This window comes from Eulemur rufifrons, chromosome 7 (genome assembly GCF_041146395.1).
Source record: "Eulemur rufifrons isolate Redbay chromosome 7, OSU_ERuf_1, whole genome shotgun sequence".
Lineage (NCBI taxonomy): Eukaryota > Metazoa > Chordata > Mammalia > Primates > Lemuridae > Eulemur > Eulemur rufifrons.
Window position 1 is genome coordinate 15,330,740 of NC_090989.1, and position 27,981 is coordinate 15,358,720.

Genomic DNA, 27,981 nt, shown 5'->3' on the forward strand with positions numbered 1-27,981 from the left:
AAAATCTTCTAAGTAATAAATTTTGGGGGTAAATCAGTTTATTGATGTGTTGTGACCTACCACCCACATATACTGTGCACAAAAGACTTAAATAATTCAATTTTCCTTACCAGAAACTAGAAGCAGGAATAAAACCCACGGTGACAGTACAAAACCATTGTAAATTTTTAGGTATTTTTCCCTTTCATATGTAAATAAATATGATTTCTTCTGGCATGTGTTTAATGGTAAGTAAACATGATTTATAGTTAGTCTTTACTTTTTTATTGTTGTTATTACAGCCATTATAAAAGCCATAAATGTGTTTCCAGAGAAAGCACTTTTTGATACTGTTACAGTATTCTCTCATAAAATAGGAGGTACGCTTGTGAGTTGAGTACTTTAGTTGTAGGCACAGCTTGCACATGTGTATCGCTGATGTGAAACCACTGCCCTTTGGTGGATTCCATTTCAAAATCTGTCAAGAAGAAATGTAAAGTTATAAATAGATTCAAGTTCATTATATTTTGGTCTTATCATAATCCGAATGCCTGAATTCTCCAAAATATCTTACCTTGTGGAATATCACCATGAAGAACAAGATTAGAGAGATGACTATTTGCATTTCTTGCCTTGGCATAGGCAGTGTAATGTCCTGACCTCATGGTACCACTGTGTTCAACGACTCCATACAAGGAATACAGTACCCTTGTATTTTCTTCCACAACGTTCTTTAAAAATGAATAGAATTCAAGTTAGCTCTAGTCTATTTATAGATCTCACTGGCAAGAGAAGTTTGCACTATTTACACAAAAGGTCTTTAACCTTTACTTTGAGAATGCAAAAATCATTCATGAGTCTGAACTTGACTATTAATTTCTACCTCTTCTCAACCTACTGATACACTTCTGTTTTTATGAGAATATTGCTATTGCTGTTTCCTCACTGGAAAAACCATAAACCACAGGTCACTTTATGTAATCACAGTTATCTGGCCCAGAAATTAAATAACAATTCAACTTGCCAATTTCTTTAGGAGCCTTAGGATAAGTCCAAAATTCCAAAATATTATTAACAGCCCTCACTATTATCCTGGTCTCTGCCCAAAGTGTAAGCACTCAACAGGAAGAGGATAGCATTTAGGTTGTGCCAAATTCAAATACCCACTAGGGAGTCCATGAGACACTAAACCTCTCTGAAAGTGCTAACTTTCCTCACCCAGAGTGGATGCTGCTTATTTATTAAGATCCCATATGCCACAGGCTGACAACAGGTACAGGCATTTTCTGAGCAAGGGGCCACTTTAATACAACTATTTATGTTCTTTTGTAAAAAGTCCTCCCAAGTGGGCATCACTGCCCTTCAATAGTAGTATCCCTACCCTCATCTCTGCAATCTATGCCTCTCTATTCACTGAAGAGCTGTACTTCTCCACCCAGTCCTGTCAGCTTCCTCAAGAGATTCTGTCCTTCTGTGATCCTCAAGGGTTTTCACTGCCATTCCATTTTAGCCAACCACAACCAAGACTGGATTCTGGGCCTGGCATCACTTAAAACTGTTTGCTTTCAGAAATCTTACTATTTTCTAGTCTCGGTCCACAAGTCTTCCATTCTTTCAACTCTTCAGTCTCACCTATTCTGTACTCCTTAACCTAACAGGATTCTCCAATCCTCATTTTCTCCTAGCTTTTGAAGCCTCTGGCATCATTCCCATATGTAGTCTAGACCTTGGCTATTCAAAATGTGGCCTGTGGACAGCCAGCATCGGCATCACCTGAAAATTTATTAAAAATGCAGAATTTTAGACCCCCACCCTAGACTGACAGAATCAGAGTTTGTAGGTCTGATTCCCAGGTGATTCAAATGCACAGTAACAACATGTACCACTTACCAATAATCTCCTCTCTTAATAACCAGCACCAACTTTGCCACCACATCTGATTCATCACAAAACCTCACCCTGAATCCTACAGTGTACCTTCCTCAGCCCCAAAACCAGACAGCTGCTGTTGTTAGAAAACAAAATTATGTGATCCAACTTGTCAGGGACTTCAGTGTGACTATATTCTTATTAAGTTGTCCTCAGTTTTAGCTGCCTCTTCCAAGATGCCCTTCACAGAAACGCCCAAACTTTTACCACTCTTACTGCCTCTCTCCTTATCCCCTAACTCTTCTGTACCAGTGACCTGACCTCCTACTTCAGGAAAACTGAGACACAACCTACCCAATTACAAGTTACCCATTCTCAGGAAGATGAGGTATCCATTAGTATCCCCTCCGTTTGGTTCAAAGATCATACTCCAATTTCATGTCCTCAGCCCAACCCTGCTGGCCTCCCAGGATTTTGCTCAATCAACTCTTCTGTATCTTCAACTTCTAGATTTTCCTCTCGGCCTACAAACCTACTTAAGTCTCCCACACTTAAAAAAAAAAAAAAAAACACAAACTTCACTATCTACCACTTTTCCTTTTCAACAAAGCCTCTAACTTATCTACATACTTTATTTGCACAACCCACTTAAGTTCCCAACACTGTTCTTGAAAAATTTTACCATGACCTCTTTACTGTCTAATCCATAAATAGTTTCCAGTCCTTTTCTCTGATATTCTGATTCTGAGGCCACTTAGTCTCCTTTCCTCGAAACTTGAACACAGGGCAATGGCATTTAGGCAAAAGATGGATTTCTGGTGACCTTGTACTCCAAGCTAATCTAACCAAAGGTATTGCTACTTACCAGCCAAAGTGGCCTGGCCTTACGGTGTTAATATAAAAATAATTACAATTGACAACCCACCAGCTCTGAAATTATATCATTCTTGGAGAATTTTAAATTGGGAAGGAAGAAGGGAGAATCCCATCATTTCAAATTTTACATAAAAAGTAAGACTTTATTAATATGCTTATATTGAAATATTTGAAATCAGAATATAGTACATAGCATAGCCTTGACTCTCCAAATTCTGCTTCAGCATGGAGATTCTTTGAGATCCTTTATGATGTCCTCACCTTCTACCTCTGCCTCTTCCACCCAGATACTTGCCAGGATCCTGTCCTTGGCCAACTCTTCTCATTCCCTCTCCAGGATCTATACACAAGGGATCCCTATCTTCTCATAGTTTTAACCACCATATACATACTAATTTCCAAATCTTTATCTCTAATGCTATCCTCTCTTCCCTGGGTCTCAGACATGTGCATCTAAATGCTTTTTAGACTAAGAACATGAGTATCTCAAAAATATTTGACACTCAGTATATCCAAAACCGAACTCACTATCCTTTCTCCATTTCCCAACCTGCTCTTCTCCCTGTATTTCCTACCTCAGTTATGGTACTCCAATCTGTCTAGTTTCACTCAAGCCAGGTGTCAGGAATCATCCTCAACTTTCTATGCTACCCTCAGTATCCACTTAAAGGCCTCTGCCTCACCTTCTAGTGCCAATCAATCATAAATGCAGTTAATTTTACCTCCTGAAATCTCCCTTCAATCTCCCACTCTCCTGCCCCACTTTAAGTCTTCATCATCTACTAGCTGAATTAATGCAATAGCCTCCTAACTGGTTTCCCTGCCTCTAGTCTTTCCCTCCTAAAATACAGCCTCCATACCTACGCAAGTAACCTATGTCATATATAGATCTAATCATGTCACCCCACTGCTTTAAACTCTTCAGTGGCTCCCCACTGCATACCTAATGAAGTCCCCATTCCTCACCATGAAAGCCCTCCAAAACCTCATTCCTACCTCACTTCTCTGGCTTCATTTCCCAACTCCCCCTACATCTTGTACCATAAGCTCTAGAACTGTTTATATTAGCAGTCCCTGGCACACATTATGCTATTTTACACTGTTACACCTTTACTCCTGCTATTCTTTCTCCCTACAAAACTCATTTCATCTTGATTCATCATACTAACTTTTACTCCTTAAGTGTTCACTGAGGTATGGTCTACTTTACAGAGCCTTTCCTCAACCACCAATGTGCTGGGTTAAGTGTTTATCACCCCAGTTCTACACAGACCAATCTTAACACTCAACCACATTAAACTGACGTTATCCATTAATATATCTGCTCACCTTTATTTTTGTGCCCTCAGCTCCCAAGATAATGTCTACCATAATAATGAGGGTTCCAAATGTTGAACTCATATAACCTAATCTTCAAAATAAGTCATCACAGATCTTCAAATTATAAAGGCACAATGATCAAAGACCCATTCTACTCAATAATTCTTATCAACTTCATACTTATGTGAGTTGCTATTGGTGTACTTGGTAAGCAATGATTTGCCTTTAAAGGGCTTTCCTGAAAAACACCACTTTCACCTACCTTACATTTAAGGGTACAAAAAGGAGCCAAATCTAAGATTTCCGGAAACTTTATATGTTTGTTAACTTTGCGTAGGTTAAAACCAGCCTGAAAAAGAAGGATAATAGATTGAGTTCTTTTAATGGAAAAGCTATACATGTTAAGCCCCCTTCCGATGCTCAAAAGAACACCATCCTCCAGCCCTAGTTCAATTTTCTTAGGAGGCTCTGTTCTTCCTGACCACTAACTGATTCAAAGTTGGTTTATTTATCTCAAGAACATACACACACACACACCCCAACATGTTAAGAATCCTGCTCCTATGAGAAAATTCTCAATGTTTCTGCAGTAGACCAGATTAGACCAGAAGTTCTGAGTACTTAAGACTCACCAAAAGCAGAACACTTTTGTATGAAACACACTCTCAGCATCATGCTCTAACTAAGCTTTGTGAATTGTTAATTAAGACCCACCCAATTAGTCAAGCCCATACCAATCCTAAGAGGAAAAACATTCTAAAGATGCTAAATGTCTTTGGAATTTGGGAGAGAATTTGAAAATTGTACTGGTTATAGCAAAAGTTTTCCAGAAGAGACACACTCACCAAAATGATGAAAATCCAAGATACCAATGTCGTTTTATCAAGGGTCAGTAAAAATCATACCACACACAAACAGAAAAACATCACTAATATTCCCAAACATGATATACATAGGACACTGCGTCTTTTAAATCTGAAATTAAGGTTAAAATAAGTTGCTAACCTTAGTAAAAAAAAGTAATGTGAGTTCTAGTAAATCTGAAGAAGGATTGTGTCTAAATTTTCTTTCACTTTGACTTGCATCTTTGTCTTGCACATATATATTTTTTTACTCTCCTACTTCTTTGAAGTTAGAATTAAGAAGTAACAGAAAACCAAAGCAGTAATATGTTGAGACAATAACAAATAAAGTAGGTGTTATGTATTTAAAACAAGTTTTGGGTAACAAACAAGTGGTACCTGCTGAAATCTCTTTAAATGAAGAGTGAGAACAGGAGGAGCAAGAGAAATTAGCATCTGCTTTTTGGCGTTGGTGTAAACATGCTTCCTTTCACCTAAAGAAAGGAAGAAATTTTAGCAATGTGAAAATTTAGACTTCTAAAGCATTTCAAATTTACTATAAAATCATTTCAAACATCTAAAGCAAGGATCAGCAAACTTTTCCTATAAAGGACCAGACAAATATTTTTGGCTTTGTGGACAAAGAGGCAAAATCAAAGATATTTTGTAGGTATTTATATATGAGAAAAATTTCCATAAATCCTTACTAATGAAATAAAAATATTATAATAATGGAGGACAATTATACTCTATTAAAGAGAAGAATGAAATTATTGTGAAGGACATAATATTTTGGGGTTCAAAGTTAGTGTTCCCTATCATCAAATCATTTGCAAATAATCATCTATAAAAAACCTTTTTTAGTTCAGAGACCATACAAAAACAGGTAGAAGGTTAAATTTGGCCCATGGATGACCTTAGTTTGCCAGTGCCTACTTCAGAAACAAATACAACTGCTATAAAATAAACACAACTTACTTTCTGTATCTACATGTAAATAAATAAAAAGCTAGAATTTTTGAAACAATCCTAGTAAAACTCCTTAGGAATCCATAGCCTCTCCCTAACCACTTACCCAAACTGAAAAAGAAGAGGAGCAGGAAGGGAACTGTCAATATCTTCCTCTTCCATATCTGAGGGAGATTGTAAGAAAACACTATCCTCCCAGTACCTTGCACTGGGCATGTCACATTAGTACACCGATGAAGTCAAGTGTGACTTCCTTGGCGCAAAGGAGATGAAGGTCATCACAGATGCTGACAGGGAACCAAGAGGCAAGAAATAGCCACTGTCTGTCAGGATGCTGTGGTGACAGATCCCAATGGGATGATCTACCCCATGGGGAGAGGGTGGGAGAGCGAAGTGCCCCACTGTAACTGCTGCTGGGGTGTCACAGAGTACTAGCCACTTCAACAAAGTTTTGCTTCTTCCATCCTTCTGTTAAAATATTTACACAGAGGAGGGCACTCATTCTTGCCATCCAAATCTTGATACAATTACAATAGCAGTACCCTACCCATGCAGCGCAAGATGTGACCCTGAATATTAATTTTACTTACAGTGAGGGAATCTAAATACCTTTTATATTTGCCTTTGGTCCATTATACTGTCTCCGTGTACATACTTCACAAAGCAGTTTATTCGCATCTCGCAGTTTCTCATTACGGGTGAACTGATATAAACAATGCTGGATTGAACAGTCATCGGTATTGAAAGCTTCCCTGTTTGCAAGAGTACAGAAAGCAGTTTCTGGATCTTCATTTACAACTTCATATACCTTTGTCCCAGGAGTATGACTGTCATTCAGAATTTCTATATTTATTTCATCAGGATGAAGAACAGCATTCAAGTTAAGGTTTTTGAAACCACTAGAAATGTCCACTTCTCCATTGCTCTCTTCCTTCAGGTAGGCACCATTTAAATTCCCAGTACATTCAGTGGGAGAAGATGCCAAAACCTCAAGATCGTTATCCGTGTTGACATTTTTCATGTCTACTTCCTCTATGGACTTCTGATTGTCAGTTATACTTTCTATCATTTTTTCTTGGCCATTCAAATCTTGCTGGTTAACACAGTATTCTTTCTGTGTAACTTCCTCTTGGGAAATGTGGTTGGATTTAATATCCACTTCTCCCTGAAGTGACATTTCAGCCTCACATTCATTATCTTCAGGATGGTCAATGGTACAGATACCATTTAAATGAAGAACTTTTCCTTGAATTTTTTGTTGCCTTCGTTGGTTCTGTGTAAATAGTATAAAACATTAGAAACGAAGAAAAGAGAGCGAAAGAAAGAAACAAAGGAAAAGAATGAAGGAGTGCACATACACTACATCAGCGTTTGTTACTTATCAATCCAAAATAAATAATTTTGTAAGAAAAAGTTCACTCTCAGAATCTAATCTTACAAGTTCCTTTACTAGCAAGGATCAAATATATTACAAATAAAAGTTCCTTAAATGAAATCAGGAATAAACCATCACCAAACATCAAAAAAGTTGTCCCACTGGGGAAATAAAAATATATAAGACATGGTCTCTGCTCTAAGAGAGTAATCAGACAGTGTACTAAGACTGTTTAATGCAGGCAGCAAAGTATTAAACCATGTGGTGGGTCTAACTACACACACAATAAAAGGAGAAGAATCCATGTGATTTATAATTATTAGATAAAGGTTTCACTGAGGAGATAAAAAACAAACTAAAAACTCAAGGATGCACACAGTACTGGACTACTTCGGTCAGAGAAATGGATGAAAGCATTCTGGGGAAAAAAATGGCCCAAAGTTAATGAAGAAGCAAGGGAGCCACATGTACAGAGATCACCGTTTTTGCCACTTGCTGCCTATTTCCAGGTAGGGGGGTGGGAAAGGACTTTCATCAAGATTCCCATTACTAGAGTGCCTAAAGACCCGAAGGAGTTAGCATTTTTGTTGTAATTGAAAGGACAGTCCCTGTGAGGCTAATCTGTAATACCAGAATGATGAAGAACAGCATACAGGACACAAACATTTTCTGATGTGTTTCAGTAAAAGCAGGAACACATGAATAAAAAATGGGGAAAGGGCAGCAAACACTTCAAAGAAAATGAAACACAAATGGCTCTGAAACATAAAAACATGTTTAACCCCATTTATATTAAAATACATCCAAAATAAAACTGCATTGAGATAATATTTTCCATCCAACAGACTGGCAGAAATCCAATTTGGCTGGGCACAGCAGCTCACGCCTATAATCCCAGCACTTTGGGAGGCCAAGGCAAGAGGATCGCCTGAGGCCCCGAAGTTCTAGACCAGCCTGGGCAAGATAGCCCATCTCTATGAAAAATTTTAAAAAAGAAATTAGCCAGTTGTGATGGCATTTGTCTGTAGTCCCAGCTATTAGGAAGCCTGAGATGGAAGGATCACTTGAGCCCAGGAGTTCAAGGTTATAGTATGTTATGATGGAGCCACTGTACTCCAGCCTAGGTGACAGAGCAAAATGCTATCTCAAAAAAGAAAAAAGAAAAAAGAAATCTGGAAGTTTGTTAACATACAGCTGTTAAGGATAAAGAGAAACAAGAAGTCTTATATATTGGTGGTGTGAATATAAACAAACTACAAATGTAATCCCTCTATCTCAAAATTTACCCTACAGATGACATATGTATAGGATTATCCACTGCAGCATTGGCCATTACAGCAAAAGGCTAGAAAGAACCTAAATCAATAAAGAAATGGCTAAATGCATTATGGTACATCCATAAAACAGAATACCATGCAGCTATTAAAAAAAAAAAAATAAGCAGCAGCTTTGTATCTTAGAATGGAAAGGTCTCCAGGAATCTAACTAAGTATAAACAAACAAACAAAAAACAAGGTCCATAACAGTGTATATAAGTAAAACAGGTAGATAAAAAACAAAACTACACATTTGTCTTTGCTCTTATTTTCCAAGAGAAACTCCAAGACAGAGGAAACCAATGAAAGTGGTTGTCTGTCATAAAAGGACAGCGGTGAGAGGGTGACTTTTATTGTATGCATTTATATATATTTCTAAATATGTGAATGTCAATGTATTAACTCAAAAAATTATGTTAAAAAAGAACTAAACTTATTAAAAACAGTTGTCACAAGTGATGCGAGATTTTTAAAAAGCACATTTTTTTCATGTATACTCAAAGCAATTTCCCTGCAAAGAATATAAAATGACCTAATTCTGTAACTGCCAGATGGAAGTGCTGTATAGATTAATAAAATAACAGACATATCTGCTAAGGTCATTCATACTACAAACTCAGTAGTTCAAAATATAAAATCAGAAACGCATGATTTTCCTCCTAATTACCCACCTTGGCTTGCTTTTTGGCTTGCTTTTTGGCTTTTTTCTGTAAGTGCTTACTCGTTCCAGAAGGCATATCATTTCTCTCTTTTATGTAACTGTCATTATCTTTTTCTTCCTCACTGTCTTTATCTTCATCCTCCATTGTCTTTTTCAGATTTTTGTCATTTATACTTTTCTTACCACTCTTAAAATGGAAAGAATATAGGTCAAAAGCAAAATTTTACCAATACTGTTTGGTGAAAAGAACATCCATGTTACCTAATATTTTTCTACTCTTATTTTATACTAGTTTTGTTTTCCACAATATTTAAAAATATATCCAGGACAAAATTCATTAATCTCATATACTAGAAAGCAATCTTCACATACTGAGAAAACAAGCAAACCAATGAAACAGCAAAAAGGCAACTTCACATGCAAGTGTAACAGAAATACAATGAATTTTATTAGATACATGCTTATCACACTGCAAATATGTCCATTCCCAAATGCACTTTCTGTTTATAAGTGATTTATATTTCACATTACAGATGTTACTCCTTTTTCTTTCCTTTCTTTGCATGTAAATGACAGTTTGAGAGAAAGAGAAAATGAAGTAAGTTTGGTGAGACTTTAATCACTAAGTAACAGGCCAAGGGACTCATAATTCATATGAAGTTGAATAATGATTTATCCAATATTCATAACACGCTCTCTTTTTTCCTACTACTACTTAAAAGGAACCAAACTAATATGGCTTAAAACTGTGATAATACTCTATTTAACATTTATGAACCTAAGTCTGCAAGGGATTTGTGGTCTTAAATAATGAAAATAAACAGTAATTTTAATATGAGGAAAATACTTCCCTATATGTAAACCAATCAAGTTAATTACCTATAAAGTATTCTAGATATATCCTCTTTCTTAAAACAAGTATTTACCCCATTCTTTATTCAAATCCTAAAAATTATTCTATCTCAAATACATTAAGAAAAATTCTCCATTGGCTAAATGTACAAACTTGAAAAAGGTGACTAAGACTACCTCCATAAAATCTAACAGAGAAAAAAAAAATCTACTTTAATAAAATAAACTCAATATTCTTACCTGATCATCCAAAACTGGGAGAGACAAATCAAGGAAAGATTCATGAACCAAGGAGACCTTAACCAATCAAAAAAGAAAACGTAAAAGGAAGGAAAAGATTCACTTTAAACATTAGATAGTAAGATTCTCCCTGACCTGGGTGGTGGGAGTTAGTTTTAAAATAAACAAAGGCTTAAGAAAATTTGAAACGAAAAATCACACAACATTGTGAACTTTGGGTTGAGGAAAATAAACTAAAATGTTAAACTAACTTTTCTTCAATATTTAAGGAATGCTGATATTTCCAGCAAAGAACCAGCCATATTTAGATAGTTCAACAAAGAATATCCTATGAAGTTAAACATTTCTGTTTTTGAAAGAAATAACTGATAAACCATACTCTATGAATATTAATGAATGAATCCAGCCCATACCACATCTACTTACAGTTCTGCATTCATCACACATGATTGTACTAGTTAGTTCACCACCAAAGATACGGTCCACAAAACTTGGTATTGATTTTTTCTTTTCATAATCTATAAAGAAAAAAAGTTTATCAGTTACCTTTATATAATTAAATAAGAAAAGTTAAAACTACTTATGTATCAACTTCTAAAATTATATTTTAAATTCTCTTTCCCATAGACTTTTTTCTCTATTCATAATTAACATAATTTATACAGCATACACTCCATCTCTGAGCATAATAAAATTTAACACAATCACCTTTTATGAATAAGAAAAAAATGTTCTTACCCAAGATCTAGTCAGTGGGAAATAAATTGTGCAAATCAATGAGGCCTTCTGCATATCACTAATCCCATTAGTAAAAGGAGCAGCTGGGACTAGGCTGAATCATAGTCTAGCTCCCTAGTTCTAGCTCTAACACTCTAACATTCAGGACTGATGAAAGATACCACAGTAGCAAATTTAGAGACAAAATACTTGTAACTTGCTTTATGAACTCTAAGACCTAACTCCTTTTATATTTAAAAAACAAAAACAAAAACCTCAGGAATATATTTCAAACAAAATCCTCTTTTAATTTTTCTGTGTTCCCAGAAATAATCTCCTGATAAATTTAATATAATTTTACTACCTGGTCAGCCAATTTTCCAAACACCTTATAAGCATTATGCAAATGATAAGTGTCCATTTACACAGAAGCACACTTTTATGACAGATAATGCCAGCAGGCACAACAATTCTCGTTACTCGCCAGGCTCTAAAAGGCACCAAGGAGGTATTGAGTTGCTATGAGTTGATTTGAACCTGTACTTTACAGTACAGTAGCTCTTAGTCACTTGTGGCCATTTAAATTTAATTATAATTAAATAAAAATAAAAATTTAGTTCCTCAGTTTCATCAGTCACTTCAAGTACTCGACAGCCACACTTAGCACAAATCTGTCCTAAATCTTTACATGCCACACAGTAAGAACTCAGCTGGCTCTGTGATTAATAAGCCAGCTGCTGACAACTCACACTTATAATTCATGTATTACTGCTAATTATCATTTTCAGCTTTGAAAAACAAAGTTGTGACTCATCTTAACTCTACCTCTATAAATTTCATTGTAATAATGCATAAAAAGAATATACCACAAGTTAAATTTTTCTAAAATATTCACTGTTGGAGTACTGAATAATTTTTAAAAATCATGGTGATAAAGGGAAATTATGTTAATAATTGTGGATTTGAAATACATGTGCCAGCAATCTCGTCCTGAGATACAAAGGAATTCAACTATAGTGTTTTAGTTCAAAAAGTTAGACATTACCTTTAACTTTATTTTTTAGTTCTTCATCCAATTTTTCAGTAGAATTACCAAATGCTTTAAGAATTCCTTTACTCACTCTCTAAAAGTAATAAAATGGATATATATATACTATTAAATTTTAAATTTTATTTTCCTTAGAATATATGTAATCAAGTCAAGAAAGTGATCAAGATGTAGCTCCCCAGATTTACTGAAGTAAAAATTAATATTTCCAAAATCACATTTTCAAAATTAATTCAAGGAGCTAAAAAGAATGCCTATAAAGCAATCACTAGCCCCTGAAAAATGGTATCTATCTTATCATTTGAAGATCTTAAACCATTCAAACCAAAGCTTTTCAGAACATGCCCACCTCCTTTGGAAAGACACGGAAACATCTTGCCCTAGAAGCAGTGTAGTTACAGGGACTGACTCCAGCACTCAAAGCCCGGCTCCATCATTAACCGGGTGACCTTGAACTAGGTACTGAACTTCTCTACGCCCTACTTCAGAATCTATGCAGTGAGAAAATCACAGCGTCCACCTCACAGAAACATTGTGAAAACTAAGTAAGTTAATTCATATGAAACACTGAGAACAATGCTTGGATAAAGTAAGTGCAAAATAAACATTAGTTATCAATATTATAATTAATGCACATCCCCAAATACATTATTTTATATCCTGGAAATTAACAAAGATTTTAAAATGCAACAAATGTTCCCTGACTCTTTCAAAATGAAAATACTTCCTAGATTCAAAATACTGTGTTAAGCCACACTAAGAATATGAGTAAGGTGCACTGGAACTGGGAATCGTTTGAGCACAAACATTTTCTAATCCTTTGCAGCTCTCCTAGTAGAGGCTAGTACAAAAGAACCCTTAAAGAACAATAATGCTGTAAACATCAAGTAAACTAAGGCATCAAGAGAAAGAGATCATTTCTAATTCTCTTGATTCAATCTAATGATGAAAACATACCAGTTGAAAAAGGCGGTACAGGAAAAAATTTAAAAGTGCAATGGCCTCATAACTAGCTTTCATTGCTTTAATAACCCTTAAGATAGCAAATGACAGACAAGTTCATAAACATGAGATTATAAAATACAATGGTCATAATATGCTAACTTGGTGTTCTTCCGCTCTCATCCCATCCAATAAATAGCGAAGCAGCTCCTGGCTGTCTTGCTGCTGATAGCCTTTAAACCGCACTGCTCTACAGAAAAACAAAAACAAAGACAGATATTCAATGATGGGTCTCCTAAAATACAAAGCCATTTTTACAGAATCTTAGGATCACAGCCCAAATCTAAGAGGGGTCTAATTTCTCAAAATTTCTGTTTAGCCCAATCACACCCTTGACAGATTTAATTATCACACAGAGTACATTTTTTAAATCCAAATGAAATAAACTATGATTTAATATATATGTACTGGGTTGACTCATGCTATCAATTTTTTTTTATATTAATTCTCAGCATCTGAGGCACTGAAAGCATAATCAAAGTGGATACTCACTTTTTACAGACCTGAGAAAAGAGTTCTTTAGGTGTCACAATTCCCTTTTTGGTCTCTTGCATCTCATTAAGAAACTGGCTCATGGCTAAAGTAAGAGGGCCTGGAGGCTCAAGGTTTATTTCTAAGGGTTCCTAAATATAGGAATAAAAATTACTTTCTTCAGTCAAATTTTGGAATCATTTACAAAATGTAATTAGTTAACGTACATTACCAATGTTCCTGACACAGCTGACCTATTTAAAAGTTTAAAATATACATCAAAAGATACAGAAACTTTCTGGTAATGGATTGTCTTATGAAGAATTCAGCTCTACTATTTTAGTTTTAGATTATCAGGAACTTACTACCTAAGAACCAAAAGAGCCAAAGCAAAATGTAAATAATAAAAATGGATGAGGTAATATTCATTCAGCTACACAGCTTAAGAGTCACATTAAGAGATGTTAAGAATAATAATGCAGGCCTAGAGCTTCACAAATATAAACAACATCCCCAAGAAGGAAGCTAAACACTTTCCTAAGCACAGAAAAACAGAGCATACCCAGAGCAAACAAATGTAAGAGCTCCTTATAATTTCTATTGGCCTGAAAATGTTTAACTTGGCAGCCTAAAATAAACCAAAACCAAACAAAAAGTTGGAAATGAGTGTCAGTTCCTTAAAATAATTTATAATATGCATATTCACAAGAGGAAAGTTACTAATTATAAAAGAAAACTTTAAAGAACATACCATTAGTGCCAAATCAGGTGGTTCAATTTTTACAATTGTTCCAGACATTTTCACTTCTTTTAGTAGTTCTCTAAGAACTGGTGTTTGCGACAAATTCTAAAATATAGGATGAAAAAGAAAAGGAAAATTATTTAAAGGCAAATCAATTCATTCAAATATTTCTTAAGTGTCTATTTTATCAAAATAGAAAATCACAACCAACACTGAAATCTTTATAGTACCTATACGTGGGAAATGAAAAGCCACAGCATGTTCCTCTCCTTACTCTTATTAGGTTCATAAATACTTCAGTTTTGGGCCTATTCATCACCTCGGATGGGCATTCTTCCACCCCCCAATCTGAAGGAGCTATCCCTACCCGCCCCCCCACCACTTACCACCACTTGTAGCTACATATTTGTTTCTGTACTAGATTATCCTGCGCTTCCCCCACCCCAGTGCAAGCTCCAGGAGGGCAGGGGCCATGTTTGTTTCAGACCCCACTGTACCCCAGAGCTTACCAATGTCTTACTGCCATGCAATAAACATTTCCTTGAGTTTCTTTTAATATATAGAAATAAGCTACTTAGGGGAAAAACTCAATACTCTAAGTAAGAAATCCTATGAGGAAAAGGCTAGGTTTTTTTAAGAGGGGGGGAAATTGACACTGGCACCTGCATAACTGCATTGAAGAAACACGTATTTCCCAAATTACTGAGTCCTTTCACACTTATTTGAGAAGTAGAATTCATGGGAGGATTTTCTTTAGCCATGTTTTCCTTTTTTTCTCTCTCTTGTTCATTTTTACTCTCTTTTTCTAATTTTTTATTTTCCAGTTCAATGTTTCCATTATCTTTTTCTGCTTTAAAAGAAGAAGAAAAGATTTAATAAAATGTGTAATACAGTCATATCAAAAGCAAAGTTATACGTGGGACAGAGTACTAGAATTTGTGATTTTTATCTAATACCATTATTTGCCACCTATTTGATTTTAAAATGTTACCTAATAAATATAGGCAAATTACCATCGAAAGAAAGAAGAGCCAATAAATAAAAAATGTTCAGAACTGATAGAAGCATTAGTCCAACAAGTGAAACCAAACAGTATATGCTTCAGTATAAGTCTTCCCCTTTTTACTACACAAAAATTCTTTACAAATGAGCATATCTTACCTTGTGAAATTAGAGTAGAAAACAATCAAGAAAAGAATGTGGACGTGTAATAAATTTTCAAATGAATTCTGTGGGACTAAAATCAATCCTGAAGTAAAAAACAGTTCTGGCTCTGACAAAGGTACTTATAACGGTAAGATTTAAAGAAAAAGCTTAAAGCAAATGCTATATGACAACCAACTAATTTAATTATGCATGGAAAGACAGAACCTAAGAAGTATCTGACCATCAGAAGGAGTTAAAAATACTTTACTTTTATATCATCCCAGCAGACAGACTGAAATCTTGCTATTACAAAATGTACCACAGTAAATACAGCAGAAGGCAGATCTACAGTTATGTCCAGGCCAGGGTTATGGGAACAGGCCTGTTGCCCACCACCTTAGTGCAGACCCTTCACCACATCTGATGAGATCATTTCTTACATCCCTTCTAACACCTTATAGTTAAACCAAAAATAGTTTCATAGTTTGAAATCAACTGTCACTAATGTAACTCAGCTGTATGTAAGGCTAGGTAGCATAACAAATAAATTTAAATGTCAGCAGATACATATATCAACATTATAGTGACTTATGTCATAATAAAGAAATCACTTTACCTGGTTTTGGAGTTGTAATACTGGCTTGCTTTCTAACATAGTCAACCACTTGACCCAATCGGTTTGAACTACAATACTGGACCTCATCATCACATATGTAACACCTATGTCCCAAGAGATCACAGAGAAGAAAAATGACAAATTGACAATTAAAAATGGGGAGATAAATTGTGGTTTCTGAAACCCAAAGTGTGTAATTGCCAAATTATTCTATTAGAGAGACTAAAAATAAAAATTCTATGTTTTTTTGAAGAAGACTATGCATATTAATTCTGGTTTATCATTAGCAAAGTTAGCCAGAATTATAGCTATTATACATTTAAAGAGTACTGTGAAAAACTCCAACCCTTTTACTGGGCTGATTATAACATTAAAATCAAAAGTTTTTTCTATACACATACTTCTGAATATAGACCTACACCAACAAAATTAACAAATTTTATAAGTGGTAGATGACGTTCAGTGAAAACTATTGTGAAGATGATTTTTAATGACATAAAAATTGGTTTTAATGATATTAAAATACAGCAAATACAACATGCCAGCCTGACATTTACTTTTATACAAATTCATGGCCAAAATTTTACTACATTCTTGTGCATCTGAAATTTGTTCTTAGTATCCTAATCTCCACCATGTGCCTTATAATATCACAGGCAAGAAAAAAGGGTGAAGACTCTTAAGTCTTCTACATGCTATAATTTTTGTGTTTGTTCAATAAGCAAAAGCTTCTCATAACACCACATTCTCTAGCCTTCTGAAAATGATATTTAAACAAATATTTAAAAAAATTTAAGTTTCTTGCTTCGTAAACATTTCAAACACTTCCATTCTCCAATATTTCAAATAATTTCTACCCAACAGGCATAGGAATTGAAGCTCACCATACGCTCCAGTTGTCCAAATTAAGAACCAAACAGTGAGGTTCAGATCTTGGCGTCATATAGTGCTTCAAGGCATGCTGCTCCTGAGAATTTCTGCCACAGCCCTAAAAAATCAAAATCATAAACCTCAAAGCCACAAAACTTTATCAAAGGAGGAGGGAATTCAAAATCTATAGTGAACAAGTAAGCAGCTGAAGAATTCTGCCATTCTTACAATTTCGAGAATAAAATGTTATAGATTCTGGATTTTGTTTAAACTTAAATATCCATAAGCAATGAAGGACTTTTAAAGAAGAAGGTTATTTTAAAAACCATGCACTCCCTGAAGAATGGGAGGGGCCTAGGGAGCCCCACCTTGTCATGTACCATCAATAAAGTTCCCTGTACTAGGAAAAAAACAAAACAAACAAAAAAAAAACCCATGCACTAAAAGTATGCTTCCTCTCCAACTTTCCACACTATTTAAAGCACACTAATGCAATTACTCATTAGGTCTGGTTTAGACTCCTTAACAGCCTTCTAAAAATTCCCCTAACTTCAGCCTCCTTCTTCACACACGTAGTCTTTCAGTTTAATGTTCCTAAAACAAAGTTCTGTTCATATATAATTCAAAAATTATTAATTGCTCTCTTAAACTCCTAATAAACAAACCTGACACTCTTGGACCCCAAGCTACCTTTCCAGCATTAACTACCATATTCTATTCACGTACCAACTTCTGGCTAAAAACAAAGTGCTTTATACAATTTTGTTCTTGTTATTCTATTTTCCTGGAATCCTTTACCATCACTGCCACCTTACCAAATCCCACCCACTCTTCAGAATCTTGCTCTAAAGCCACCTCCTCTCAGAAGCCAATGCCTATCCTCCCAGGTGAGAAAATACTGTATTCTTCCTGTAAACAAACTCCTATAAAACATGGTATAAATTCCTTGTGGCATTCTTTATTTTCTACCTTGCACTTTAGTTAGTTTTTTATAACTTTTCTCCCCAGACTACAAATCCTGAAGGCTCAAATTAATACAATTAATCTTTCTGTTACCAAAAAATCTAGCACATAGGAGGTGGCCAATAAGAACTAATTGAACAAGTAAATGGGAGACTTTCACCTAAAAGATGCATAAGCTTATGCATAAAAGGACACAACCAGGTTTTCTGCCCCCAGCTGGTTAGATCACTGCTAAGAAACACATCTTCACCATGTTGTACCTACCTGAAACAAGTTACCAACTCTTGGACTGCACTACAATAATTGGTTCTATTTCTATTGCAATTAAATACATACTCTGGAGGAGAAATATGTATCAGTGGCTTCTAATTCTTTAGCTATAATATCAAACACTATTGGTTTAATTTATCGCACTCAACATTTAATTCCAAAATAAATGAATTAAAATTTGATATTAATTTTGAAAATTATAACACCATTTGAGATCATTTGAAACATAAAAATGAGAAGTCTTGAGACAATATTTAAGAATCACTAGTGAACAGTGCAAAAGATAACTAGTGGGGAAAAACTACAGTTAATATTGACACTGTCTTACTTTTATGAATTAAAAAGACAGTAAAATAAAATTTATAATAGGAAATGTATTCTGAAAAATTGAAAAAGCAAAATATATCCATGCTTGCCATATATACTTAAGAGGTTACAATTAAAACCTCTCAAAAACAAATAAACAATATTCTTTTCAAACAGAGTTTTTTTTATTGACTATAATGATACATCACCATACATCTATTACAATGGCTAAAATAAAAAATTGTGACAATACTAAATGCCAGCAAAAACGTAGAGAGTGGATCACTTACACATTGCTGATAAGACTATAAAAGGTACAGCCACTTTGAAAAGTAGTTTAGCAGCTTCTTAAAAAAGTAAGCATTCAATTATTATACCACAGGACCCAGCAACTGCACTAGTACATTTATCCTAGAGAAATGAAATCTAAGTTCACACAAAAACCTGTACACAAATATGCATAGCAGCTTTATTTGTAATTGTTAAAAAATGAGATCAGCCCAGATATCCTTCAACAGGCAAACAGTAAAACAAGCCATGGTACATGTATACCATAAAATACTGCTCAGCAAAGAATAGGTTTGATATACACAACTTAGATTAATCTTTAGGTTATTGTGTTGAGCGAAAAAAGCCAATCCTGGCTGGATGAGGTGGCTCACACCTGTAATCCTAGCACTTTGGGAGGCCGAGGCTGGAGGATTTCTTGAGGCCAGGAGTTTGAGAACAGCCTGAACAAGAACAAGACCCCATCTCTACCAAAAATAGAAAAAATTAGCCAGGCGTGGTGGCACATGCCTATAGTCTCAGCTGCTCAGAAAGCTGAGGCAGGAGGATCACTTGAGCCCAGGAGTTTGAGGTTTCAGTGAGCTATAATGATGCTACTGCACTCTAGCCCACAAGACAGAGACCCTGCCTCAAAAAAAAAAAGCTAATCCCAAAATGTTACATATTGTATTAGTCCATGCATATAACATTTTTGAAATGACAAAATTTTATTTTTATCTCCATTTTTCTTTATTTTTAAGACTATTTTCTTTTAGAAATGACAAAATTTTAGAAATAGAGAACAGACTAGTGGTTGCCAAGGACTGGGGAGATGGGTGGCAGTAGGGAAGTGGGTAAGACTATAAATGGGCAACAACATAAGAGATCCAGGTGATGTTGGAACTATTCAGTACCTTGATTGTGGTGGTAGATACACGTGTCTACATAGGTGACAAAAGCATACAGAACATAACACTCACATACACACACACAAAAATGAAGAGAATAAAACTGGGGAGATCTGATTGGGATTGGTGGATTGCACCAATGTTGATATCCTGGTTGTGATATATGAATTTTATAAAATGTTACCACTAGGGGAAACTGGGCAAAGGGTATATAGAGGCATCTCCATTTTGTTTCCTAGAACTGCATGTGAATCTATAATTATCTCAGTAAAATTTTCAACTTAAAAAAAATATGGAAAAAAATTAGCTGTATGCCTCATCTTGAAGCCTCATGACAAACCTTCCTGGTAGTTCAGTTTCCTAACATATAAACTTAACTTGCCAACACTAAGGGTGACTGAGAGGCCCTGACTTTTAGTACATGGTAATACCTGTGAGCTGGTGTAGGAGATACTGTGACGTGCTAGCCAGATACCCCGCACATCCCTTAACACCAAGGCACTCATTCCCCCAGCTGCCAGGAATGAGGCCTGCTAAGAGCTCATAGCCCAGTCGGTCTATCCCCAGGAATTATCCTCAACCTTGCCCAAGGTTACTCCCCTCGCTCCAGGGGCAGGCCATATCCAACAGTTGGTCTACAGGCAGAAAAGCCTGACTCCTTGCCTCAATTCAGGCAAGAGTTCACTGTGAGGGCCTGGGCGAGGTGGCTCACGCCTGTAATCCTAGCACTCTGGGAGGCCGAGGTGGGTGGATCCTTTGAGCTCAGGAGTTCGAGACCAGCCTGAGCAAGAGTGAGAGCCCCGTCTCTACTAAAATAGAAAGAAATTATATGGACAGCTAAAATATATATAGAAAAAATTAGCCGGGCATGGTGGTGCATGCCTGTAGTCCCAGCTACTCAGGAGGCTGAGGCAGGATTGCCTGAGCCCAGGAGTTTGAGGTTGCTGTGAGCTAGGCTTGACGCCATGGCACTCTAGCCTGGGCAACAGAGTGAGCCTCTGTCTCCAAAAAAAAAAAAAGAGTTCACTGTGAGATCAGCTGAGACCCTATTGCAACTGCCTCTTCGTTTAACTTCTCCCTCTGCCTAATCCTGCTTCCCTCTTTCCCTTACTAGTGTGGTACCTGAGAACACTCCCCGTAAACCACCTATGCACAAACCTCAGTCTCAGAATCAGTTCCCCAGAGAACATGACCCACGCCAGCTGATAGCCAATTCACCCATACTTCACTTTTAAGCAATACCTTCTAAAACAAGTTCAAAGAGTTTTCTAAAATCCCATATTGATCAAAATGTAAGCATACCTGATGGCCACATTTAAGACATAACCAAACTGAAGGGTTTTCTTCTGTTTCTTCTTCAGACTTATCTTTTACTTTATTGTCCGTCTTACAGTCTTGGCAAATATTCCATTCCACATTCACTAAAGCCTTTTTCAGATTACCTTGTTCCAATCCTTTTCTAATGTGTCTGCACATAGGTTCTATTAAAATAAATAATAAACAATATATGAAGTCAAAAATAGCCTTCTTCAGTTCATCTCAAAACTTTCCCTTCATTCAAACTTCAAAAATGAATTTACAGTTGGCCCTTGAACAACACAAGGTTGAACAACTCAGGTATACTTATATGTAGATTTTCTTTCTCCTCTGCCACCCCTTGAGACAGCAAGACCAATCCCTCCACTTCCTCCCCCTCCTCAGCCTACTTAACAAGAAAATAAGAATGAAGACCTTTATAGTCATCTACTGCCACTTAATGAACAGTAAATACATTTTCTCTTCCTTATGATTTCTTTAATAACATTTTATTTTCTCTATCTAACCTTATTGTAAGAACATAGTATATAATACATATAACATACAAAATATGTCTTAATCACTATCCGTTATTGGTAAGGCTACAGGTCAACAGTATGCTATTAGTAGTTAAGTTTTGGGGAGGTCAAAGTTATACTCAGATTTTTTTTTTTTTTTTTTTTTTTTGAGACAGAGTCTCACTCTGTTGCCCAGGCTAGAGTGAGTGCCGTGGCGTTAGCCTAGCTCACAGCAACCTCAAACTCCTGAGCTCAAGGGATCCTCCTGTCTCAGCCTCCCGAGTAGCTGGGACTACAGGCATGCGCCACCATGCCCGGCTAATTTTTTCTATATATATTTTTAGCTGTCCATATAATTTCTTTCTATTTTTAGTAGAGGTGGGGTCTCGCTCTTGCTCAGGCTGGTCTCGAACTCCTGAGCTCAAATGATCCGCCCACCTCGGCCTCCCAGAGTGCTAGGATTACAGGCGTGAGCCACCGCGCCCGGCCTATACTCAGATTTTTGACTGTGCGAGGGTTCAGCACTTCTAACCCCCACATTGTTCAAGGGTCAACTGTACTCTATAAAGAAACTGTTAAATAATCTGAAAACGTACAATTTTATTTGATATTTGAATATTATGAGATGAATATGTAAGAGATTTTATACAAATTAGAAATTTTGCTTTTTTGAAGTCCTAAATATAATCACCAACACCCCTACAAATTCACTTCAATTTATTTGGCTATTTCCTTTAAATTAAGGCCCTTTATCATGTTTATGATTCTCTTTATCTTTACAGGTTTGTAGAGAAGTTCCTTCATTCAGTCAATACTACACCTACTACAGGCCAGGCACTGTGCTAGATGTTCAGGAACCTAAAACGGACCAAGTCACAGCTCTTCTCTTTTGAGTAGCTCACATTCTGAGAGGAGGTAGTTAATAAATTAAGGTATAAGAATTTCCAAAACATGCTGTAGCAGCACAAGAAGAGAAGGCTGAAGTCACCAAAAGTTTCACAGGTGAGGTAACATCTGTACAGTCCTGGAAGATATTAATAATAATAAAAATTTCTGATACTGATTAAATACTTCCTATGAGCCTTGCTAAATGTGTTACATACATTAGCTCATTTAACTTTCAATCACCCCAGAAGGAAGACACTATTAGTCCCAATGAAAATGAAAAAAATAAGATTTAGTACCCAAGGTCACGTAACTACAGAGTGGCTATGCCAGAATGTGGACTCAAGTCTTTCTGATTTCATAGCTCACATTCTAAACCATGACCTTAGGGAGTAAAGGGCAATCTCCAATCCCATAAACAAAGGCATGCAAAAGTGCATGCTGCCTCCGCAAATAGCAGAATCATACAATGGGTAAAAACGAGCAGCTGGACCTGAAACTAAAAACTCTGTTTAGGATAGATAAGTAAAACGCTTTATAAACCACTCTAAAGAGCCTGAGTTGTTTCAGGGACACAGAAGATTTAGGAACTAGTCAAGTGTCACAATTAGTCCAATGAACTTGTACCAAGAAAAGAAATATAAATGCAAATGGGATCATGTGGAAAAACTACTGAATTCCAGTAGTAGTCAAAGAAATACAAACTAAAAAAAGAAGGTACCGTTTTTCAACTTTCAAATCAGCACAGAATTTACAAATAAAACTAACCAGTATTGATAAAGGTCCAGGGACATAGGCACTTTATTATGAAGGGGCCTGTAAATCAAACCGTTTCTAGATGGGAATTTAGAAAAAGAATCAAAAGAGCCTTGAAAATATTTATATCCTTCAATTCAGCAATTCTACTTCTAGGATCTGTACTAAGAAAATATCTGGATATGCACAGAGACTTTGCTGCAAAGATGTTTTTACTATTGCTCCATTCATAATACTAAAAAGTTAAAGATTACCTAAATCTCTAACAGTAGGGGACTAGCTAAATAAATTATGAAACATGCACCCATGGTCCTTTATATCAATGGAATAACATGCCATTAAAAATGTTCTAGAAGACTATTAAGTGATATGTAGATATAAACATTACATTAAAATGCAGATTAGGCCTGGCACAGTGGCTCACACCTGTAATCCTAGCACCCTGGGAGGCCAAGGCGGGTGGATCGCTCAAGGTCAGGAGTTCGAGACCAGCCTGAGCAAGAGCGAGACACCGTCTCTACTAAAAATAGAAAGAAATGATCTGGCCAACTAAAAATATATACAGAAAAAAAATTAGCCGGGCATGGTGGCACATGCCTGTAGTCCCAGCTACTTGGGAGGCTGAGGCAGTAGGATCACTTAAGCCCAGGAGTTTGAGGTTGTTGTGAGCTAGGCTGACGCCACGGCACTCTAGCCCGGGCAACAAAGCGAGACTGTCTCAAAAGAAAAAAAAAAAAAAAAAAAAAAAAAAGATGCAGATTATGTAACAATAATATACACTTTGATCCCATTTTTATATTTTAAATATATACCCATTTAGGGATACTAACACTAAAGATTCAATTAATGAGATCATTTTGTAGTTCATAAGCATGATGACTGGGTCTTCATTCGCATGTGTGAGATGTGTCTCCCTCAAACTTTGTTACAACATCGGCACATTACCCGTCTGATGTGAACTTAAAAAATAAATTAATTAATTAAAAATAAATTTTAAAAAAAGACTCAATGAAATATACCTAAAGATTCAGAGGAATCATCAGTTGGAACAGTTTTTCCCTTTGTCCGTTTCTTTCCCATGGTGGCACTTTATGGATTACTTATTGACACAAAACAACAATCTAAAAAACAAGATAAAGTTAGCTTAACCAAAAAAAAGTATGTTTTATATTTCTTTAGGAGATAGCAATATAACAAAGCCACATATAATATTTTGCATGTTTATCACACTTTTAAAATTTACAAAGACCATTCACATATATCATCGAACTTTCAATAAGAACTCTGAAATTAGATAGAATAGATGTATTGCTTCTGTTTTTCATAGCTTGGGAAACTGATTCTTAGCAAGGTTAAGAGGTTTTCAGTAAATGCAAAGGTCAGGAGCGAAATTTGGTCTTCTTATACAGATCTTGAGAGGTCTCAGAACTTGACACTACTATGCATTTGACACCTCACTACATAAATGTGGAATGGTGGTGGAACATTTAAAACAAAGACTGATTTCCTTTCTTTCTAAGCTACCTTTCTTAGCTCTGTAGTCTATGCAAATTAAATTGATAATTTCTCTAAGAAAAATTTAACCCAGTTCTGAAAACAACCTCCTAAAGGGAATTAGAAAATTTGCAAAATAATCTAAAAGCAAAATATAAAAAGTGATACAATTTCTGCATTTTCCATGCCAGGATTTCCCATGGGTATTAGCTAAATGAGAACTGATTACAACTGCATTCTCAACTACTTACATTATATTATTGCCAAAACCAGTCTGGAAGGCTATGACAAATCTAGCTGCCCATCAAATCTTCATCTTTTTAGTCAACAATTCAAAATCAGAAAACACAAAGAAGGCCGGGCGCGGTGGCTCACGCCTGTAATCCTAGCACTCTGGGAGGCCGAGGCGGGTGGATTGCTCAAGGTCAGGAGTTCGAGACCAGCCTGAGCGAGACCCCGTCTCTACTAAAAATAGAAAGACATTATATGGACAACTAAAAATCTATATAGAAAAAAAATTAGCCGGGCATAGTGGCGCATGCCTGTAGTCCCAGCTACTCGGGAGGCTGAGGCAGTAGGATCGCTTAAGCCGAGGAGTCTGAGGTTGCTGTGAGCTAAGCTGACGCCACGGTACTCACTCTAGCCTGGGCAACAAAGTAAGAGACTCTGTCTCAACAAAAAAAAAAAAAAAAAAAAAAAGAAAACACAAAGAGTACTGAAAACATATACAGGTATACTTTAAATAATAATGATTTTGAAATGTTGTATTTTACATGCATTAGAATAACTCATTAATGTCAAATCTCTTAAATGACTATAATACTTATTTTACCTGAGATGCTTATTAAAATTCTGATTCAATAAATGGAAAGTAGGTCCTGGCATACATATATTGAGAACATTTCCAGCTAATTCTGATAGTTAGCAGTCATCACTGCCCTGGCTTAGAATCTTGATGTATTCTTCTTTTATACCAGTTCTTGAAGGATTAGTGTAATTGAAGGTAAGTCAAAAAGGTTTGTATGAAAAATGAGTGCCACATAGAACAACCGGTAAGAACACCTTTCCAATGATAACATAAAATGTTTACCAAAAAAATGAATGAACAAACAACAAAGGAACATGAAGTATATGGGTATATATAAAATGACGTAAATTTTATGCATTTTTCCCCACTCTACAAATAACATTTAATATAACTTATCTAGAATTGTAGATTTTAGAAAGAAAATAAAAACCACAATTTCTTGCCTCCAATCCAACTCCCTCTAATCTGTGCAACATTTCAATAATGCCATTTTTATCACATCACTCTTAGTTGAAAGCATTTAATATTAATAGTTTCCTAATACACACTCCTGAACTTTGCACTCAGCGGCCTTTATAATTTGGTTCCAATTCTCTGGTGATCCTGACTCTCATTACTTCTCAACAACAACAAAAACCCTCTAAAGTTATAATTGGATGGTGCTTTTGATCTTCAAAGCCCTTTCACAAACATTATTGCATCTGATTTTCATAACAACACTTTAAAAATGCAGATCTTTGGCCAGGCGTGGTGGCTCACGCCTGTAATCCTAGCACTCTGGGAGGCCGAGGCAGGCGGATCCTTTGAGACCAGCCTGAGCAAGAGCAAGACCCGTCTCTACTAAAAATAGAAAGAAATTATATGGACAACTAAAAATATATAGAAAAATTAGCTGGGCATGGTGGTGCATTCCTGTAGTCCCAGCTACTCGGGAGGCTGAAGCAGGAGGATCACTTGAGCCCAGGAGTTTGAGGTTGCTGTGAGCTAGGCTGATGCCATGGCACTCTAGCCCCAGCAACAGAGTGAGACTCTGTCTCAAAAAAAAAAAAAAAAACCTGCAGATCTTTGGGTTCCAAGACCACCCTTCCTTCCCCACCAAGTCAAATTCATCTCCTCAGTACACTCCACTCCACAACACTTTGCCCCTCTCTAGGTGCCTAGCTGGAATGTTCTCTACACCTCTCCAAATTTTACCAATTCTCCAAGCTCTCCATTTCAATGAAGTCTTAGGCAACCATGCTACTTTAAATAAACCTCTCCACTGAACTTCTCCAGTGTTTATAATGCGCACTATTCATCCTATCCCCTTGTCAGATACTATAGTGAACTGCTTCGTAAACCTTTAATTTGGACGTATGTTATTTCTCTATCTGGAATCTGAAGTTCTGGAGAAGGAATGGTTTTAGGCATAGCTTCTGAATTGCCTATAGCATCTAGCATAGCGTTAGTACACAGTAGGTCGAGAAATACTTCTTGCGTTGAAATAGAAAAATAGAAGAGTACCTGAGGCATAAAGGATGATTACAAGGTGCAAAGGTAGGTGCATAAGAATGAAGCAGACAGGTTCTGGTGAAAAAAAAAGGGTGAAGAATGAAGCAGTCAGAAGTCTGCAGTAGTGAAGACAGCACTAGTAAATCTGGTTTGGGGACTGCAATAGCTCAGACGCCAAAGAAAAACTTGAAAGACGAATTGTAATTGCTGCAGACTGAGAACATAGTAGGTCATTCCAATGCTGTGGAAAGAGCTCCAGTAAATTTTTGACCACTATAAGGTAACTAATGAGTCATAAGAAGAGAACTGTGATTGCCATCAGCTATAAAACATCAATTTATAGGATTCTTCAGGTAGAGTCTTCGGATGAGAATTAGCGTCTTAGTCAAATTACTCTTTGCAGGACTCGCCACAGAATTTAAATCAAAGCCAGTCTTGCCAGCTCTCACATTAATCCAATTCCCTTCTCTCTCTGCTCTCCCGGTCTTCCCCTGCCTACTCGGTTCCATTGAAAATGTAAACGTGTGAGAAACTTTGTCAGCAAGTCTCAAGTTTTGCATAGATTGGTCCTCTCCTAAAAGCATCCATTCGGACAGGTGACAGATCCTGCTTTTCCAAACAACCGTACTGACGCAGCTGCAAACCCAGCCCCAACTCATAGGGTGCTCCCTGCCGCGCGCCACCCACCACTTGCTTGTCGCCTGCCACATCTCACCTCTCCTCCCCTCCCCACCCTTTCCAACTGCTCGGCACCCACGGGGGATCCTCGGAGTCTACGGGGTCGAGAAGGGCGCCAGCACCGGCAATTCATTTGCCAGCTCCTGGAATTGACAAGATATGCAGCCAATGAGAACGCAGTACCAGGAAGGAGCCGGGTAACACGCTCAAGAAGGGCCTTCGAGAACGAGGCTGGGGCGGAAAATTCGGGCACTCCGAGCACAGGAAGTCAGGCGATTGGTGACTCCGAATCAGTGGGGTCAGAACTCACCCACGGCGACAGCGCCCATAACTGCATCACCCCTAATGGGCCTTTCGGCTGGGCAGCCAGCTCCGTCTTCCTCGCGGTGACGAATAGAGAGGGTCAGAACCGAAGCCAGAGTGACCCCTA

General features: G+C 36.7%; 1 protein-coding gene and 1 non-coding gene across 4 annotated transcripts; one reads left to right on the plus strand and one right to left on the minus strand.

The window, feature by feature from the left end:
- Positions 1-21: 21 nt before the first annotated feature.
- On the minus strand, positions 22-27,980 carry USP16 (ubiquitin specific peptidase 16). 3 transcript variants are annotated; one of them, XM_069472406.1, is made up of 19 exons: positions 27,862-27,980; positions 26,886-26,948; positions 24,100-24,201; positions 20,928-21,106; positions 16,926-17,029; positions 16,042-16,145; positions 14,942-15,129; positions 14,289-14,384; positions 13,559-13,689; positions 13,169-13,256; positions 12,062-12,140; positions 10,726-10,817; positions 10,300-10,356; positions 9,218-9,394; positions 6,465-7,128; positions 5,286-5,380; positions 4,307-4,393; positions 554-710; positions 22-457 (listed from the first exon to the last, which is right to left on the minus strand). In XM_069472406.1, the coding sequence occupies exons 3-19, from the start codon at positions 24,158-24,160 to the stop codon at positions 333-335; spliced, it is 2,484 nt and encodes an 827-aa protein (XP_069328507.1). In that variant the 5' UTR covers positions 24,161-24,201; positions 26,886-26,948; positions 27,862-27,980; the 3' UTR covers positions 22-332. The 3 variants fall into 3 exon arrangements, with proteins under 3 accessions (XP_069328507.1, XP_069328508.1, XP_069328506.1); XM_069472407.1 differs by lacking the exon at positions 26,886-26,948 and having other exon boundaries at positions 14,942-15,126; XM_069472405.1 differs by lacking the exon at positions 26,886-26,948.
- On the plus strand, positions 23,932-24,035 carry LOC138389040 (small nucleolar RNA U13). The gene has a single exon (XR_011234480.1). It is a non-coding gene; the product is annotated as a small nucleolar RNA U13 (small nucleolar RNA).
- Position 27,981: the final 1 nt, after the last annotated feature.